At 36.3% G+C, this 16362-nt stretch overlaps 1 protein-coding gene and 1 long non-coding RNA gene across 2 annotated transcripts; one reads left to right on the forward strand and one right to left on the reverse strand.

Annotated features, from left to right (window-relative positions):
• Window positions 1–7667: 7667 nt before the first annotated feature.
• LOC148847620 (uncharacterized) lies at window positions 7668–8525 on the reverse strand. Its single transcript, XR_016100586.1, has 2 exons — window positions 8055–8525; window positions 7668–7969 (listed from the first exon to the last, which is right to left on the reverse strand). It is a non-coding gene; the product is annotated as an uncharacterized LOC148847620 (long non-coding RNA).
• Window positions 8526–13232: 4707 nt separating this feature from the next.
• LOC148847621 (loganic acid O-methyltransferase-like) lies at window positions 13233–15999 on the forward strand. Its single transcript, XM_088949761.1, has 3 exons — window positions 13233–13679; window positions 13893–14555; window positions 15245–15999. The coding sequence occupies exons 1-3, from the start codon at window positions 13599–13601 to the stop codon at window positions 15584–15586; spliced, it is 1086 nt and encodes a 361-aa protein (XP_088805887.1). The 5' UTR covers window positions 13233–13598; the 3' UTR covers window positions 15587–15999.
• The last annotated feature ends 363 nt before the right edge of the window (window positions 16000–16362 follow it).

Raw genomic sequence — 16362 nt, forward strand, 5'->3', positions numbered from 1 at the left:
GTTAAAAATTTGAATGAATTCGCCATGAAAGCCCAGGCCAATGCAATATAAAGAGAAGGAGGACTTGGATAACTGGATAAGCCGAGGAGGTCGTATGAAGTATGAACTGAGCTATTTCCGTAGGCACCTGCAAGAAAAGAAAGACAGAGAGTCCCGAGGTATGCATCCGAGGGAAAACTTTCCAATGTTCAGCAATATAGACGTTGATCGACCTTTGTTGTCATTACATTGACTTAGTAACAGTACAGTTGGAAATACAAGAAGCAGCATTAATAGGTGATAGATTTTGTTCCCAATTCGTTGCTTTAGCAATAGTTGGAGATACAATGAGCGACAGTTGGACAAACTTTGTTGCCGGTTCGATCGATCAGCATCGTGGTAATTAACTTGGTGAATTTGGCATCATCAAAATGCCTTTGTCTCATAGTGAATAGGATCTTCACAAAGCTCATCAAGGAGAGGTATTCGTCATTCGTCAATATATATGAACGATTTTGTTTTTTAAAAACGACCACAACTACCATATTAACAAAAACAGCATGGTTTTAATGATGTTGTAGCTACAATTTTTTGAATAAATTAAAGAGTAAAAGCATTAATGTGCTGAAAACATTTGTTTACATCAAAACCAGAATAATCAGATAATTTTAACATTATTATTATTATTGATACTAACAAATTATTCAGCCCACTTGGTATTTGATAAGTGGCTGCCTGGGGGGCATCCTCGTCTTTTCGTAGGCCTTTGAGGGCAGTTGCAGGAAATTGAAAAATAGGTTATCATTTACACGTGCCAAAGATCTTTTGGGTTAAAATTTAACTCATAATATAAAAGGTAAAGGAAAACCTGGGCCCCAAAAACTACTTGTCACATGGGCTAACAAGTTTGTGGGCTTAAGTGGGTTCTCAGTTGTCATCTCTCCATTTTAAAAGACGTGGATTAATATAAGTAGAAAAGAAGATTTTATGGGAAAATCTATTTTGCCAGAGAGACATGCAGGAAGCATTTTGATCAATCAAAACTCACTCATAAATTTTGATAAAATCCATCCCATTAACATATTTATGATACGTGTTGATTGGTCATAATTTTTTTTAGGTGGCGTTTCATCGCACTATTCGGACGTTTCAAGTCTGAAATAGTTGATTTTCAGGTGCCACAACCGTTTGGATGTGCCTCTTAATATTGGGTATGAAATGCTTTTTCAGATCTTAAAATGAAAATGGTTGGGCAAGTGCTTAATGTGCTCAGAGGCCATTCAGACCTCGATAAAGGATGATATTCTCCTCATAAAAATTAAAAATGACAACAATTTGTCCTTCAAATAAAACCCAAAAAATTAGGTCATTCACCCTATTTTTGAACCGAGAAAGAGTTCACTGTCATCCTCTTTGCAAGCAAGATCCACTGCCATTTCTCTGTGAACCTTCACTTCGAACCGAATCTGCTCTCTTCTTGCTTCGAACTGAAGAACCTTCTCTTTGAACCAAATTTGAAGAAACTCCCTCAAAAACCCTCGCAATCTTCAGTTTTTTTTTTTTCTTTTTTATTGCCATGCTTGTTGAATAAACAGGAATGTTTTATGCTATTCAACCATTTGGGTTCGTTTTCTTTGTGGTATATGGATAAACAAGAATGATTTTCGTTTGATTTGCTTTATCCAGATTCTCTGTAAGATTTATCTTTAACCAAATGTATGTTGGGTAGAAGAACTGACCTAGATTCATTTTCTTTGGAGTTTTTTTTTTTCTTTTAATTTTGTAGTTTTCTTCAATTTATCGAATATGGGGAACAACCCATCTTTAGATTCCTTGAAGTATGTTGGCAGAAGACAATTGGGCATCTTCAAAATCATCTCGTTGAAACTAGTTTAAACCCAGAATTGCATATTTTTTTAATGATACGGTTTTTGGTAAATTTTGGGGTAAACATAAGTTTTGCCAGCAGAATTGAATAAACCTATCAACTAATGAGATGTCACTGTATAGTTTTTACCAGTAATAACAGAAAAATGCATGGGATATGGCTGAATCAGTCCATGGGATATTGGTTAATGATATCACTGTATCATTAACCAAATGTATGTTGTTGCTTTAGTAGTCATTCCATATTACACAAAATTGTTATTTTAAAGGATATTTTGAGATGATTAGCAGTGTGTTTGTGTGCACTTTCATGGAAATCCAAGTGGATCACTGGTCATCAAGTTCAGGTTCACAGATCAGATTCACTGTGTCTGTCAATGAGTTGCATAGAGTAGGTGCTATTCCTACTCTATGGGTCATCTACATCTAAGCTATACCTTTGAGCTATCTGCAATAAGATACGGACAAGCTTGGTGCTCCCAAAACATGATGCTTCAAGAAAACACTGGTTGGCATTGTTCGCATCACCTTCTACCACCATTCCCAGCAACCCCTGAATTGCAGTAGTAGAAATACCAAATGCCCAACCAGGGTCAGATGAGCTAAGAGAAGAGATTGAGGGGAAAGCATTCCACATCAAAAGCTTTTGTTAAATCCTTTCCTCTAAGCTGGTTAGTTACCAGCAAGATCTAGAAATGTTTTTAATGCTGACAATTGGAGTTGGATCTCAACAGCTGAACTTTGATTTTACTCTATCCTTGTTTCCCCGACAATGGGAGTAGAAGTCTATACATTTTAGAGCTCATTCTGTAAAATTTTGGACCTTAGCTCCAACTTCTGCCTTCTTCATCTCCATGGCATTCCTAGAGGTGTTCATGCAACCTTTGGGCCCATGATAGTCAATGTTTCTGCTAAACTCATTGTTTGGCTCTGATAGGCAGACAATTAAATTTTAATCATTTTATTATTTTTTAATAGTGAATAATTATTTTTTATTAATTTAATTACATTATTTATTAATTATTATTCATTTTTCGTAGTTATTCTGTATTTAATTATTTTTTATTCCCATTGGCTCAATATTATTATAATTATTAATTGCACTATTAAATTTTAATCATTTTATTATTTTTTAATAATGAGTAATTATTTTTGTTATTTTAATCGCGTTATTTATTAATTATTAATTATTTTTCATAATTATTATGTATTTAATTATTTTTTATGTTAGTTCAATATTATTATAACTATTAATTGCACTATTAAATTTTAATTATTTTATTATTTTTTAATAGTGAGTAATTATTTTTTATTAATTTAATTACGTTATTCATTAATTATTAATTATTTTTTGTAATTATTATATATTTTATTAATTTTTGTACGCTTTTAATATTATTTTTGAATTTGATAATTATTATATATGAAATAGTACAAATTGAGTTCAAATATACCAAATAGTCTATTCTAGAGGTAAAATAGTAAAAACAGGGTATTTTAGATGTTAAGAGTTCGGTCCAATACAAACAAGCCAAAGTATTTAGAGCTTCTCAAAAGTAGAAAAGCATCAATGCCTCTTTTTAGATTTCAGATAGTTTTAATATATTTCTAACTTTTCAGACTTCATATTTTAGATTTATCAAATGCCACCTTAGTCTATGATAATTCAGGTCTCATTTAATCATCTTCTACATGAGAGTTGAAACCAATGTTTTAAAAACCAACCCGGAGGCCGAACCGTTTTTGCCTCCGAGTCGCGGGTCACGGATTCCACTGATCGGGTCGAATAGTTCAGACCGTTCTATATATATGTGTGTGTGTGTGTGTGTGTGTGTGTGTGTGTGTGTGTATATATATATATATATATATATATATATATATATATGTATTGAGTATATATATATTTATATACATATGTGTATAAATATATATTTTATCAATAAATAATGTATAAATATGTTTTAGATATGTTATATGTATTTTTGTATTTAATTTATATTTTTAGCTCAGTTTTTAATTTTTTATTTATAAAAAATATTAAAAATTATAATTTGAGGCCAAAAAATGTTTTTTTTTTCTTTCTTTTTTTGCGAAAGTAGTGGGTCAAGACGCCTACATCACCTTGGAATGCATAGATCTCGAAAATCTACCCAAAATAAAAAATTAAAAAAAAAATCACCCCAATCAGACATTGAAGTGCAAGGTTATGGCCTCCAAAAGTTTACATATATCGAATGTGCAACCTGCAACCCGGTGACCAGATCGAATGGGTCAACGGTTGAACCAGACAGATTGAATGCTTCTTGACTAAGTCAATTATTTTTTACTGTCTGACGGATCTTTGATTGAACCAAATCCGAAATCTTGACTGGGCTGGGTGGCAGTTCAAATGATCCGATCGACCGAATGAACGACGAGTTGAAAACACTGATAAATCAGTCTTATGAGCCGAAGCCTAAATAGAGTGCCATGTCCCGAAGAAGATTAAGCCAAAAGATATTGGCTGGAGCTAGCTTGCACATTATAAAGTGCGGAGAAAATAATCCTTCTCTATCCCCTTTGGATCATATCATAACACAATGTGACCATAGGGAATTGAATAAATAGACCAATAAATGTAAAAACATTTGGCAACTTGGATTAAGGGTGTCAATGGACTGGTTTTGGATTGGACCCCATCCAATCTAAAATCAATTTGGATGGATTGGATGCACCAACAAGACATTGGATTGGATCAATCTGATCAAAAATATTTATTAGATTGGATTGGACCTGGTTCGTCCGTAACAAATTTATATTGGATTAGGTTCGATTAAGTCAATATCTGATCCATTGATATAAGATAAAAATATGTATCAATAAACTGGATTTGAATTGAAATCAATCTAAATCAAAATGAATTTGAACAAATTGAATGATCTAGACATTAAATTAGACTAGTTCAAATTAATTCAAAACATTCATTAGATTGAATTGAACTTGATCCATTTATTCAACTGGGTCGGATCGGACCAAATCCAGTCCAATTGACACACGTAGCTCGGATTGCACAATGGGCATGGATGTAAGAGAATTTCCTAACATCACTACATCCCCTTTTCAAGTAATAGGCACTGAACCATCCCATCCTTGAAGGGATAATGTTTGCGATATTGAAATATTTTCAGACCATCATCAGCTTCTTGTAATTTGACCACGTGTTTATGGCATTTACCATTCAAGCGTTAGATATTTTCATTGGCATAGATATATGTGAACAGTAGTGATGTTGGGGATATTTCCCACACAACCATGACTTGGCATCATGCCTCCCTTATCCCATGCAGGAGAGGATAGAGATGAAATCATTGTTACAAACGGCTTCTTTACGGGTTCAATTGTTGAGAGAATCGTTAAAATTAATGAAGTTTCTTGGATGATTGATGCATACATAAATCAAGTTCTTTTGTGAATATTTATGCGTACTATTTAATATGATGGGATAAATGCTGATTTAAGAATAATATAGCACCGTTTATCAAATAAATTAAAGTTGTACAAAACACCACCTAAATTAGAGAGAGCATCGGCCATTCTATTGCCTTCCCAATGTTTATTTTTGAAGAATTTAAACTTCTACACTCTCTATGATCTTCAACATTACCTCAAACACTTGACAAATAGCATGGGCAAGGAGGAGACTTTCTTCATAATATTAACTCGAGATAAAGAACTGCAACACCCATGAACCATATGAAAACCCAAAACTTTGGCCATCTCCAAGCCACCATGAAATGCACAAGCTTCAGCAAATACTTGGCTACTAGTGCACTAATAAAAAAGGGCCTTGGCTGGATGAGACAGAATTTGCATATGCGCCCCACCCCCACAAAGCATGCCCCAAAGGTGCCTCACAACACATTCCAACTGTATATTAGGAGCATCACACAATGATAACTGTGGGAGATGTTTCCAGTCCACACTGAGACGTACATCTGAGGCATAGATGCAATCTTGATGAGACCCTGCACACGGTGGTGAATAAGAAAACAATTCTGAACGGCTCTGGATCTCCTATCCACTATAACTCTGTTCATGTCTACCCACAATACATTATCCCTGTGTATTGGAAATACCTCCCTGTGCATAATACTATGTAGAAAGATGAGATGTTCTCCATGTGTGACTGCGATGTTATACAAGTAGACGTTGATAGAATTGTTGTGGGCAAAGATCCAGACTCTGATGAGATCACAAGGGTATGATGAGAAGAAATCTCGCATGCAATGCAATAGAGTAAGGTTAAGTGCCCATTTGAGATGACTTATTTGGGACACAGCTTCTGGTGCATCAAGTCGGGTCCAACACATGAACAGTAGGTGTATTTGGTAAGAACCGAAAAATTGATCATTGTATTTTAGATGCAAGAAACGTCATTTACTCAAATAGGAAATTACTACATGTAGCTTCTCCAAAACACGAGTATTCAATCACCACCACAATTGAATCAACACACCTCGACTCCAATGCAAAAGCCCTCTCAAATGGGATATAAGCTAAACTTCACGAGAAAAATGATTTATGAATTAAATGGAAAGATATAGGCATATCTTTCCAGAGTTCTCATTTTTCAATTCTAAGATATGCCTACAACAAAAGGCTTATTTTGGACTTTTGGAAACTGGCAAAAGCTTCCCGGTTAAAAGTTGCCCCATGAATAGCAGAATTCAACAAGTACATGTGAGGCACATTCAAACAAATGGCAGTTCAAGATCTTATAACTAATGCACCTGAACTGATCAATGGTCTCTACATGATATCATAAATGAATCAATTCTAAAAAAATTGAGGGTACATACAGTATTTTAGAAGGTGCACCTAGGTTCCCAAGCAAGGCTCATTGTTAGGTGCACTTTGTCGGACTTGTTGCTATGTTCTTTTTAATCAATAAGAGTAAAGCTTTGTTATAGGGAAAAAAAAAAGAACAGAAAGTACAAAGTTCAAAGAACAACCAACAACCATGGAAAAAAACCATGAAAAATTAGGGCAGGGCCCTTGGCTGCTCCCCACCTACAATTTAAATGTATGTAATAGACTACAGCATTCTTTTTCTTTTGAATTGTTAATCATTGGATCTTTATTGGTATTGAAAAAAGAATGTATAGGCAATCAGCAACTAAGGATTCATTGTTGAGCTAGCCTAAGCTACCCAGTCCCTAAAGAGTCGGTCAAACAACTAAAATGAGAAAGGTCCACAATAAACACACCACCACTCAAACACATCAATATTAAGGCAAACACAACTAGAATGAGAAACATGCGAATTGTGCAATTACAGAACAACAATTCGTTTATTCAAATTTGTAATTTTTTCCCTAACAAAAATACTGTGGGTTTTGAGCTGTGGAGGAAGAATAAAAAGAGTTCTGCAAAAAGCTTTTAAAATAGTCTAGAAACAGGAAAGTATTGCCCACTTCATGTCAGTAAACAATTGCCACTGGACACTAAAATGGCTAACATGAAACCTTTCTGTTGCCGCATTGCTCACAATCATGGAGGGGTCAATATCCTTTGAGTTCCCTTTGACTGAAAAAGCATAGGAAGAAAAAAAAAAGTATATTACAAAGATTAGCAGGTTTAAATCTCTCCAAAATTATGTATATAAATCTGTAAAATATACTCCTTGTATATCTGCAATAATAGACATGTTTCTGAGTGGTCCTACGTTCTTGCTGCCAGATGCCTTCAAGGGGATCAAGCAGATTGGCGTCATTGGGTGGGGGTCTCAGGGGCCTAACCAAGCTCAGGAACTTGAGAGATTCTTTTGTAGTAGCAAAATCCGACTTTGTGGTCAAGATTGGTCTGAGGAAGGGCTCACGTTCCTTTGAGGAAGCTCGTGCTGCTGGTTTTACCGAAGAAAGTGGTACCCTTGGTGATATATGGGAAACTATTTCTGGTAGTGATCTGGTGTTGCTATTGACTTCCGATGCAGCACAAGCAGATAATTATCAGAAAGTATTCTCTCACATGAAGCCAAACACCATACTTGGGCTTTCTCATGGATTTCTTCCTGGACATTTACAGTCATTAGGGCTTGATTTCCCTAAGAACATTAGTGTTATCGCTGTATGCCCCAAGGGAATAGGCCCCTCTGTGAGAAGATTGTATGTTCAAGGCAAAGAGATAAACCAGCTAGAGAGAGAAATTACCGCGACGTTGGGTCTGGCATGGCTGGAACTACGTGCAAACCAGCTAGAGACTAGTATGATAGGCTGGAACTACCACCAAATAGGGGACGGTGGGTCTGGCTTCCTTCTGGCTGATCTACCGCCGGTTCGACGGTTGAGACAGAAAAACAGGGGGAAGAGGGGATGGTCTGATCTGCAACCGATGTAGACGAGATAGAAGCCAAGCAGAGGAGAAACCTTGAAGAAGAAGTCATGGAAGTTCCCGGTTTTTAAGAGCAAGTGGTGAGAGAGAGAGGGCGGGAAGATAGAAATGGAAACCGGGAGAGAAAGAAAAGTGTGTCGAAGCAAGAGAGAGAGGAGTAGTGAGACGAAATAGTCAGAGGAAGATGGGGAGAGCGGGAAAAAAGTTCTAGAAACACGAGTAAACACGAGTCGTACGTGCGAAATAGAGGGAGAGACAAGTGGTTTTCATGCAAATTAAGTGTTCAATCAATATCACCAAGAAATCGCCAAAGATGAAGAAAACTAAAAGGAAAAATAAAGTCAATAGAATCCCTTGAACCCTTGTGCTGTATTATTCTACTATTAAAACTTGATAAACTGGGATAAGATAAGAGGGTAAATAGAACGATATAAGAGGAAAAGAGGATAAAATTTTGATTGAAGTATTTAGTAAAAATAGATGCAAATTAATTTGAAAAATGATAAAATAGGTAGTTAACATTTTCCGTCTGAGATTTTTGTTGGGTTTTTAAAAAATCTAGGGAAGTTTTTGTTAAAGTGAAACTATAGAAGATATTTTTATGATTGTTAGAAATTTTAGGGGAGATTTTCGTATTTTTATCTAAAAAATAAACCAGAATTTAAGCTTAACTCATTTGCCTTCATGTATTTATGCCAGTGCAAACGAAAACCCTACTTTGTGTTTGATTTAATATAAACTAAGAAAGCAATAGAAAGTTGAGGAAAAAGTTGTTAAATATTCCTTTAGATTTTCTCTCAACTTTCTGTTTTTAGGGATGCAAGTTGGATTGGGTTTAATCGGTAGTTAAAAGAGCTGCATGCATGAGTACATCACAATCATCAGTCATACCCCCTGCCTGCTGCTCAACATGGCTTACGTCGGGTGGTGAGTGGTCGCGTTGTTGGGTTGGAAGTTGGAACATATAGCTGTCAACTATTGTTTCCTTCCTCATGTGTCTATCTATGAAAGTTAGATGGACATGGACATTAATTGTTTACTGTTCCTTTAGGGTCTGGTCCTTTCCACTCGAGGATGATATGATTTTGTTTTCTCAATTCCGATTTCCTGTTTGGTTTCGTCTTGTGTATGGACTATGGACTTTCAAGGAGCCCCAAGGAAGAAAAAGGGTCTAACTTAAAGGCATACCTAAAGACTACAATCATACAAAAGTCTTTGCTTCTTTGTCCTAAAATAATCACTTTGGTGGTATTTGGTTTTGTGGTTCTTTTAAGTAGAAATGGGTGTGTGTTCATAGATACTTTAGATTAAGGGTGTAAATGCTGGTTCAGTGTAAAGAGATGAATTTGAGCTAAAATGAAAGTCCAAATAATGGGGGCATCATCTCAAACTCAAGAGCCCTTTTCAAGATTATTCATAAGAATCAAAATTGGACATCTTAGGAAAAAGCCTATGGGTATTGAGCCTTAACTCTGATGGATCTACTTGTCTGCAACCAAAGTAGTTAATTTTGGTTTGGGTATAGTTTTTGGCCTCCTTCAAAACGATTTTTTTAAGAAAAAAGAAACTGTAGGAATTTCAAAATTTCAGACAAGATGCAAGGAAAAAAAATCTGTTATATAAGAAAGGATTTTTTATTATTTCCTATTTTATCTCTTTTTTTCCACATTTTTTTCTCTCAATCAATTACTTCCAATTTCTCTCAATCATCTTCCGAGAACAGAAGATGAGCAAATTAGTTACAACGAGAACCGGGAAAGAGAAAACAATGAGAACAAATACAATAGAACACTGAGGTTGAAAAACCCTAGATTTTGAAGAACGAGAAAAAATCAAAACGAATGCAATGAAAAAAAAAAAGTTAAAACCACATACCTTGCAAGTAGACCTGTTCATGGACCGGGCCAGGCTCAGGCCGGGCTTTCACTCTGTATTAATAGATTTTTCTAAGGCCCGAGCCCGAGCCCGGCCCGACCATCGGGCCTACAACTTGGGCCCGAGCCCAACCCTCATAAAAAGGCCGAAGCCCGGGCCAGGGCCCAAGCCTGAAATTTAGCCCATATTGTTACTACTGCTGAAGTGGCTGAATAGAGAGAGAGAGAGAGAGAGAGAGAGAGATTATAAAAAAAAATAAAAAATATATATATTATATTATATTTATATATTTAATATAATATATAAAATACATATTATGTATTTTATAAAATATATAATGCTGAGTCGGGCCAGGCTTTTTTGACAAATCCCGAGCCTGACCTGTAATACACTCGAGCTTACTGTGTTAGGCTCACAGGCCTAATTACATGACCAAGCCCGACCGGAGTGTGGACTGGGCCATCGGGCTACCTGGCCCATGAACAGGTCTACTTGGAAGGGAACGAATCCATCTCCAAAAACCTTACAAGGGTTGCAGTAGAAGCGAATCAAAGAGCAGCAGGGTTTTCTACGGGGGGCACAACTGAAACAAGATGGTCTTCCTTGGATTTCTTCTCGGATGGCAAAACAGAGCCATCCGAGGTCACCAGATCGGATTTCTTCCTCGAAGCTCGCCGTTGGATTTCTTCCTCGATGCTCGCCGTTCTCTTGTAACCAAATCCTTGGTCGAACAAACAAATGTCTTTTACACATACAAAACATCTGCACGTGAGAGCGCTAATCTACTCGCACGAATAAATTCCATTTAGCACAAGGAAAAATCACCCACTCCGTAATATATATATATATATATATATATATATATATAAGATTCTGAATTTACGCAAAGGAATTTACTTTTTTTATAGAGAAACAAAGGAGTTGATTTTTTTTTTTGTAAAATACTTAAAACTCCCCTGAATTTTCTCATAAATGTTTATACCTTTCATGTTCTTTTTTAGCAGGACCTAAACCTTCCCTGTCTATATATATAACGGCCGTTATATTTGACAGAATCCATAAAAGAATACTCTTATGCTTAAATATATTCCAAAATTTCAAAGTGAACCATTAAAACTGCTCCATCTGAATTAAGAAAACAAGAAAGCCTATGATCTCCACTATAGATTGCCTCAATTGAATAGATAGAGATCTTGTGCAACCTTATTTCTAAAGCCAAGCTCTAAGATTAGATTCAAAAATAAAAAAGATCCCACATAATAAGGGTATGTAAGATAGAAATCTTGTGCAATCAACACTATCTTTTCTAATACATTATTATAGTATCCTCAATTATTATAATAATACAAGCTTATACAACCCATTACTTCACTACTTCAATATAAATTGTATTGGTTTAGTTGGGAGCAATCCGATCTCTTTAAATATATGCAAATACAAATCAAACATGAACTAATAATGATCTACGATTTTTCAAAACGTCCTCTCTCTCTAAATAACGGTGTTATCAATTCAAACTTAGAGGGTTGAGTTCAAGTTTCATTGTCCCCAAAGGATGGTTCCTTTTACCTTTTCGCCACTGACCACCACAAACCCAACTGTGATGTTACTCAATGCTGCATTGTCTCACTGTATTGGAAAGTTATGTTTTTTGAGATTTTATTTATTTTAATTTCTTAAAGGGCAAAAGTAGAGTTTTGAAAGCATATATATATATATATATATATGATGTCAAAGTCAGACAGAATTATCGAAGATAATTAAGGGGAGGGGTATTATTTGTATGTAGCAACATCATTTCACATGAGAGGTTTAAATCCTATAAAAAATCACAATGTATAAATATTTAAACGAAGCATTAGCGGAGGTTTAACAGGCCCAATTGCAGATTTCTGATTTCTACGCAGAGTTATAATTAAATATTCAATATATCAAAAACCTTTATATTATACATCAATGTTTACCCATGAATTAGCATTAATTTCAAACTAACACCCACCTAACTGTATTTTGGGCCTAAAAACTCTAACCCTGGACTGAACCGTCATTCTCCTTAAAATATAATTGCAATATTCAATAAATGAATGACAAGCAATGGTACGCCATAATTAAGTTGGTTGGTTATATTGACTAAGTAGGAAGTGCCAAATGCCAATTAATACTATTAATGTATGGTGAAGTTTCCTAGAAGTTTACAGGAAGAGGATCAAGAGAACGGCTGTGGAATAAATCTAAGAAGTTTGGAGTTGATGTGTTGGAAGGGTGATGTGTCAGTTGGTTTTTAAGGTTGGTTATATTACTGGTTTATCTCATTATGTTAGAGTCAGACATTCCTGAGATGGTATTTGTTTTGGTGAGGTCCCTGAATAAGTTTTTATTCTTTACTCCATTTAGACTCTATTGCTTAATAGTGTTATTAAGGCCTTATTTGTTTTTATTTACATAGGTATATAAGTATATTTACTAAGGCAAGTATTTAATTTACAGGTTTTACTTGTCAAGGTAAGTGAAGTTTTAGCATTCTTTTGCAATACACGTTACCGAGAGGTAGGAGGGAGAACGTGTCATTGGCCTGTGGGTAAATTACCTATTCACCTTCCAATTGGAAGGTATCAGTTATCTGGATAAGCCATACTCTTTGGTATATTGATTTATCGTGGAATTCAATATTGCAGCATAGGAAATGAGGGATTGTAGTGGGTGTTTGACATTAATGTCATTTTCTGAAAAAACAGTGACACATTAGAGAAAGTGATATTTCAAATAATGCTTTCTTATTTAATTTCGGCCACGTCTCGGAAAAGTATGGTTTAAAGCAATATCAAATTCTTTGTTTTATGAGAAAACATTGCATCACTGCTAGCAGTGCAATGATGTGACATCTTGGACATCGGATAAGATAGACCATATTAAAAATATTGCTGCCAGCACTATCAGTACTGTTTTTTTTAGAAAACGGTATGATATTCTCAACATCGACACCAAATACTTTTCCTAAAACGAGAAATCCACGCAGTGACTGCTTTGCCATGTTAGGCAAGAGTTTGCAAGTTGCAGTACCTCTTTGCCGTTTCCAAGCCCCACCTTAAACAAAGACAAGGGAGTGCTGTAACCATGTCAGCCATGTGGGAGGGCGTTTACTTACAATAACAAATGATGAAATGAATACGTCTTCTGTTCAGAGTGTGGATCCCATCCACAATTCTGCATCGTTAATGGCTGAAGCTTGAAGAAGGGTTTATCATTTAGAGTCCAGGGTCAGTTCCCACTCCATTTTGTTCACTATAAATCTTTTTTTTTAATTAAAAAAATAAAAATATTACTTTAACAGAAGTTTTACCGTTTGGTTTCACTACATCCATGTGAGTGCACGTGGGGTTCACACTCTGAACACAAGACGTATTCATTTATTAATGGAAGGAAGTGCACCCCTGCCCACATACTGAGTGTAGGATACCCGGACTCCACAGACGCGCCCACACACAGAGATGGCAAAGCAGATCAGTCAAGCATTTCCCATGAATGGTGGAGACGGCCCCTACAGCTATGCCCACAATTCGAGCTATCAGGCAATCCTCCGCAAGAGCTAGCTTTACTTTCTAATTTTACAGTAGAGTTTTTCTCATCAAGAATTCATGTATGTTCTAGTCCTTCTGACTATTAATGAAGAGTACTGAATGGGCTTTCAATCGATCTCAATCACAATAAAGCTTCAACAGATCTGTTTAGTGTCAAGTATTTCTTTTTCACTATAACAACTTATATTTCTTCTGCTTTTACAGAAAGAGGGAGTGGATAAGGCCAAGGCGAAGATTGAAGCAGCAGTTGCTGAGAAGCTTGACATCAAACATCTCCCTTGTTCTTCCAACACTTTCACAATCGCTGATTTGGGCTGCTCGGTTGGACCCAACACCTTCATCGCAGTGCAGAACATAATAGAAGCTGTGGTGCTCAAGTACAACTCTCATGGAGTTTTCAGTTCTGATCTTCCTGAATTTCTAGTTCTATTCATTGACCACTCCTCCAATGATTTCAACAAACTTTTCAAATCCCTTGTTCCCGAACGGCCCTACTTTGCAGCCGGAGTGCCAGGTTCCTTTCATGGCCGGCTGTTTCCCAAGGCTTCCCTCCATTTTGTACACTCCTCATACGCACTCCATTGGCTCTCTGCAGTCCCACCGGAAGTGGTGGACAAAACCTCTCCGGCATGGAATAAAGGAAGGATCCATTGTGCAACTGCCCCTAATGAAGTCCTAGAGGCTTATTCGGCTCAATTCTCCAAGGATATACTGTCCTTTCTTGATGCTAGGGCCCAAGAGATGGTCTCTGGAGGCTTGATGACCATTATAATCCCTACCATTCCAAATGAAACCCCAATGTCTCAATCCACTTTTGCAGCATGGGTAGACTTCTTGGGATCTTGCTTACTGGACATGGCCAAAATGGTAAGGGATCATCAACCCATTTTGCCACAATTGCTCAAATACTTTTTTCACATGTATTGGCGGTGTTCGGCAAGTCTTCCCGTGTGGGTCTTTTGGGCTTTGTCAAGCTGGAAGATTGAAAATTGGTCTTTTCAATCTGATAATTAGAAGCTGAAAAGATGAGAAGACACATGCAGAAAGATTGAAAATGCCAAATTTTGAGAAGCTTTATAATCTTTTTATGTGATAAATAGCTTCTAAACATGTTTTTAAAATCTTGATAAATCAAACCGCTTATCGAATGAACTTTGTCTATAAAGACAATATCCTAAAAATTCAATGTCTTTTAGCCATCTGAACTGCTGGAAAATCTTGAAAAAGATCTGCCAAATGGCACCTAGCCCTTCTTGTCAAAAATCTTTTAGGATGGATTTTGCTTTTTTCTATTTCATTGCCCTAATAGTGAAATTGAATTTCAATGGCAATGGCATTAAAGATACATCATATCCAAATTATCCCAAGAAGATAAGAAGTTCGGTTGTATGAGATATAGCTAGCCCAGTGTGGATGGTTGGACGGATTAGATCACTCCAATTAATTAATCTTCACCCATTTAGCCAATAGACGATGAGAATCAATACATGCGGCCAGTCAACTATGCATTTCTTATAATTTGAGTCATTTTTGTGAATATTTGATTTTGTTGAAAGGGATTAGTGAGTGAAGATAAAGTGGACTCCTTCAATTTGCCCATCTACCCCACATCGCCCAAGCAGCTGGAAGCATTGATAGAAAGAAATGGGTGTTTCAGCGTTGAAGGAATGGAGACACTGGATCGTCCCATGAATCATGATGCTGCATATAAAGCCAAGCTTTTCGTGTCACACATGAGAGCTGCTCTGGATGGACCCATCAGACAACACTTCGGACCTGAGGTCGTAGATAAGCTGTTCGACCGAATTGCTGACAAATCCGCCAAGTCTTCCATTTTCATCAACTATAACGAATTGGCTGTTGACTCGCTTGTTATTTTGAAGCGGAAGCTCGATTAATTGACTTGAGGCTGTGGATGCTCTTTGGCCTTAATAAATCAGCCTTTCGAACCAAGTACTTTCAAAGAATTTTCCAAAATGGGACGAAGTTTGCTTAGCTTCCATTTCTTCTGTAGATCTTCACGATCCTTCCTAGTGTCAGAAATGTCGGTGTTTAATTTACATGTTACTGCAAATGGTTTTTATGCAAATTATGATTTATTTTTATTTCAAAATTTAGGGATAATAGCGGAGTAACTTTTAGGCCCTGATATCAATAAATGTTATATTTAAAAAAAAAAAAGAATTAAAAAGAATTAATTTTTTAAAAATAATATAAAAAATCACTGTTCATCTTCTTCTTCCAATCTGTCCATCAGCGCGGCCGCCCGCCGCCGCTCGACAACTAAATAGACTTCATATTTTTCATCTCACTCTCAAAAGATCCAACCAGACGATCATTAAATCTAACTTTCAGAACAGGAAATCAGAGTAAATTCCATGCCCGTATCAATTTTAAGTAAAGCAAGCCTAACGAATAACAGATTGATAGAACTACTGATTGAAAGGGAATGATACATCAGGATTTGAAACTTCACAGACTTCTTATTCTGAACAGAGTTTAAGCCTTGAACAGAAGAAAAAAAGAAAAGAAAACTAACGCACCATGAGCAAGCAAAAGCATCATCGGAAGAGAAAACAAAAACAGAGTGCTTGCATGCATGTTACGTGGAGGGTGAAGAAGGGAGGCGTGATTAATTAATGCGAGTGGATGGTGTATATGGTCCAGTCTGATT

This window comes from Nelumbo lutea, chromosome 6 (genome assembly GCF_056320005.1).
Source record: "Nelumbo lutea isolate HS-2025 chromosome 6, American lotus-T2T, whole genome shotgun sequence".
Lineage (NCBI taxonomy): Eukaryota > Viridiplantae > Streptophyta > Magnoliopsida > Proteales > Nelumbonaceae > Nelumbo > Nelumbo lutea.

Coding starts and splice junctions, on each gene's coding strand:
- LOC148847621 (XM_088949761.1), top strand. CDS start 13,599: ATGGCAAAGCAGATCAGTCAAGCATTTCCCATGAATGGTGGAGACGGC. Junction 13,680..13,892: donor CCCACAATTCGAGCTATCAG/GCAATCCTCCGC, acceptor CTGCTTTTACAG/AAAGAGGGAGTGGATAAGGC. Junction 14,556..15,244: donor TACTGGACATGGCCAAAATG/GTAAGGGATCAT, acceptor TTTTGTTGAAAG/GGATTAGTGAGTGAAGATAA.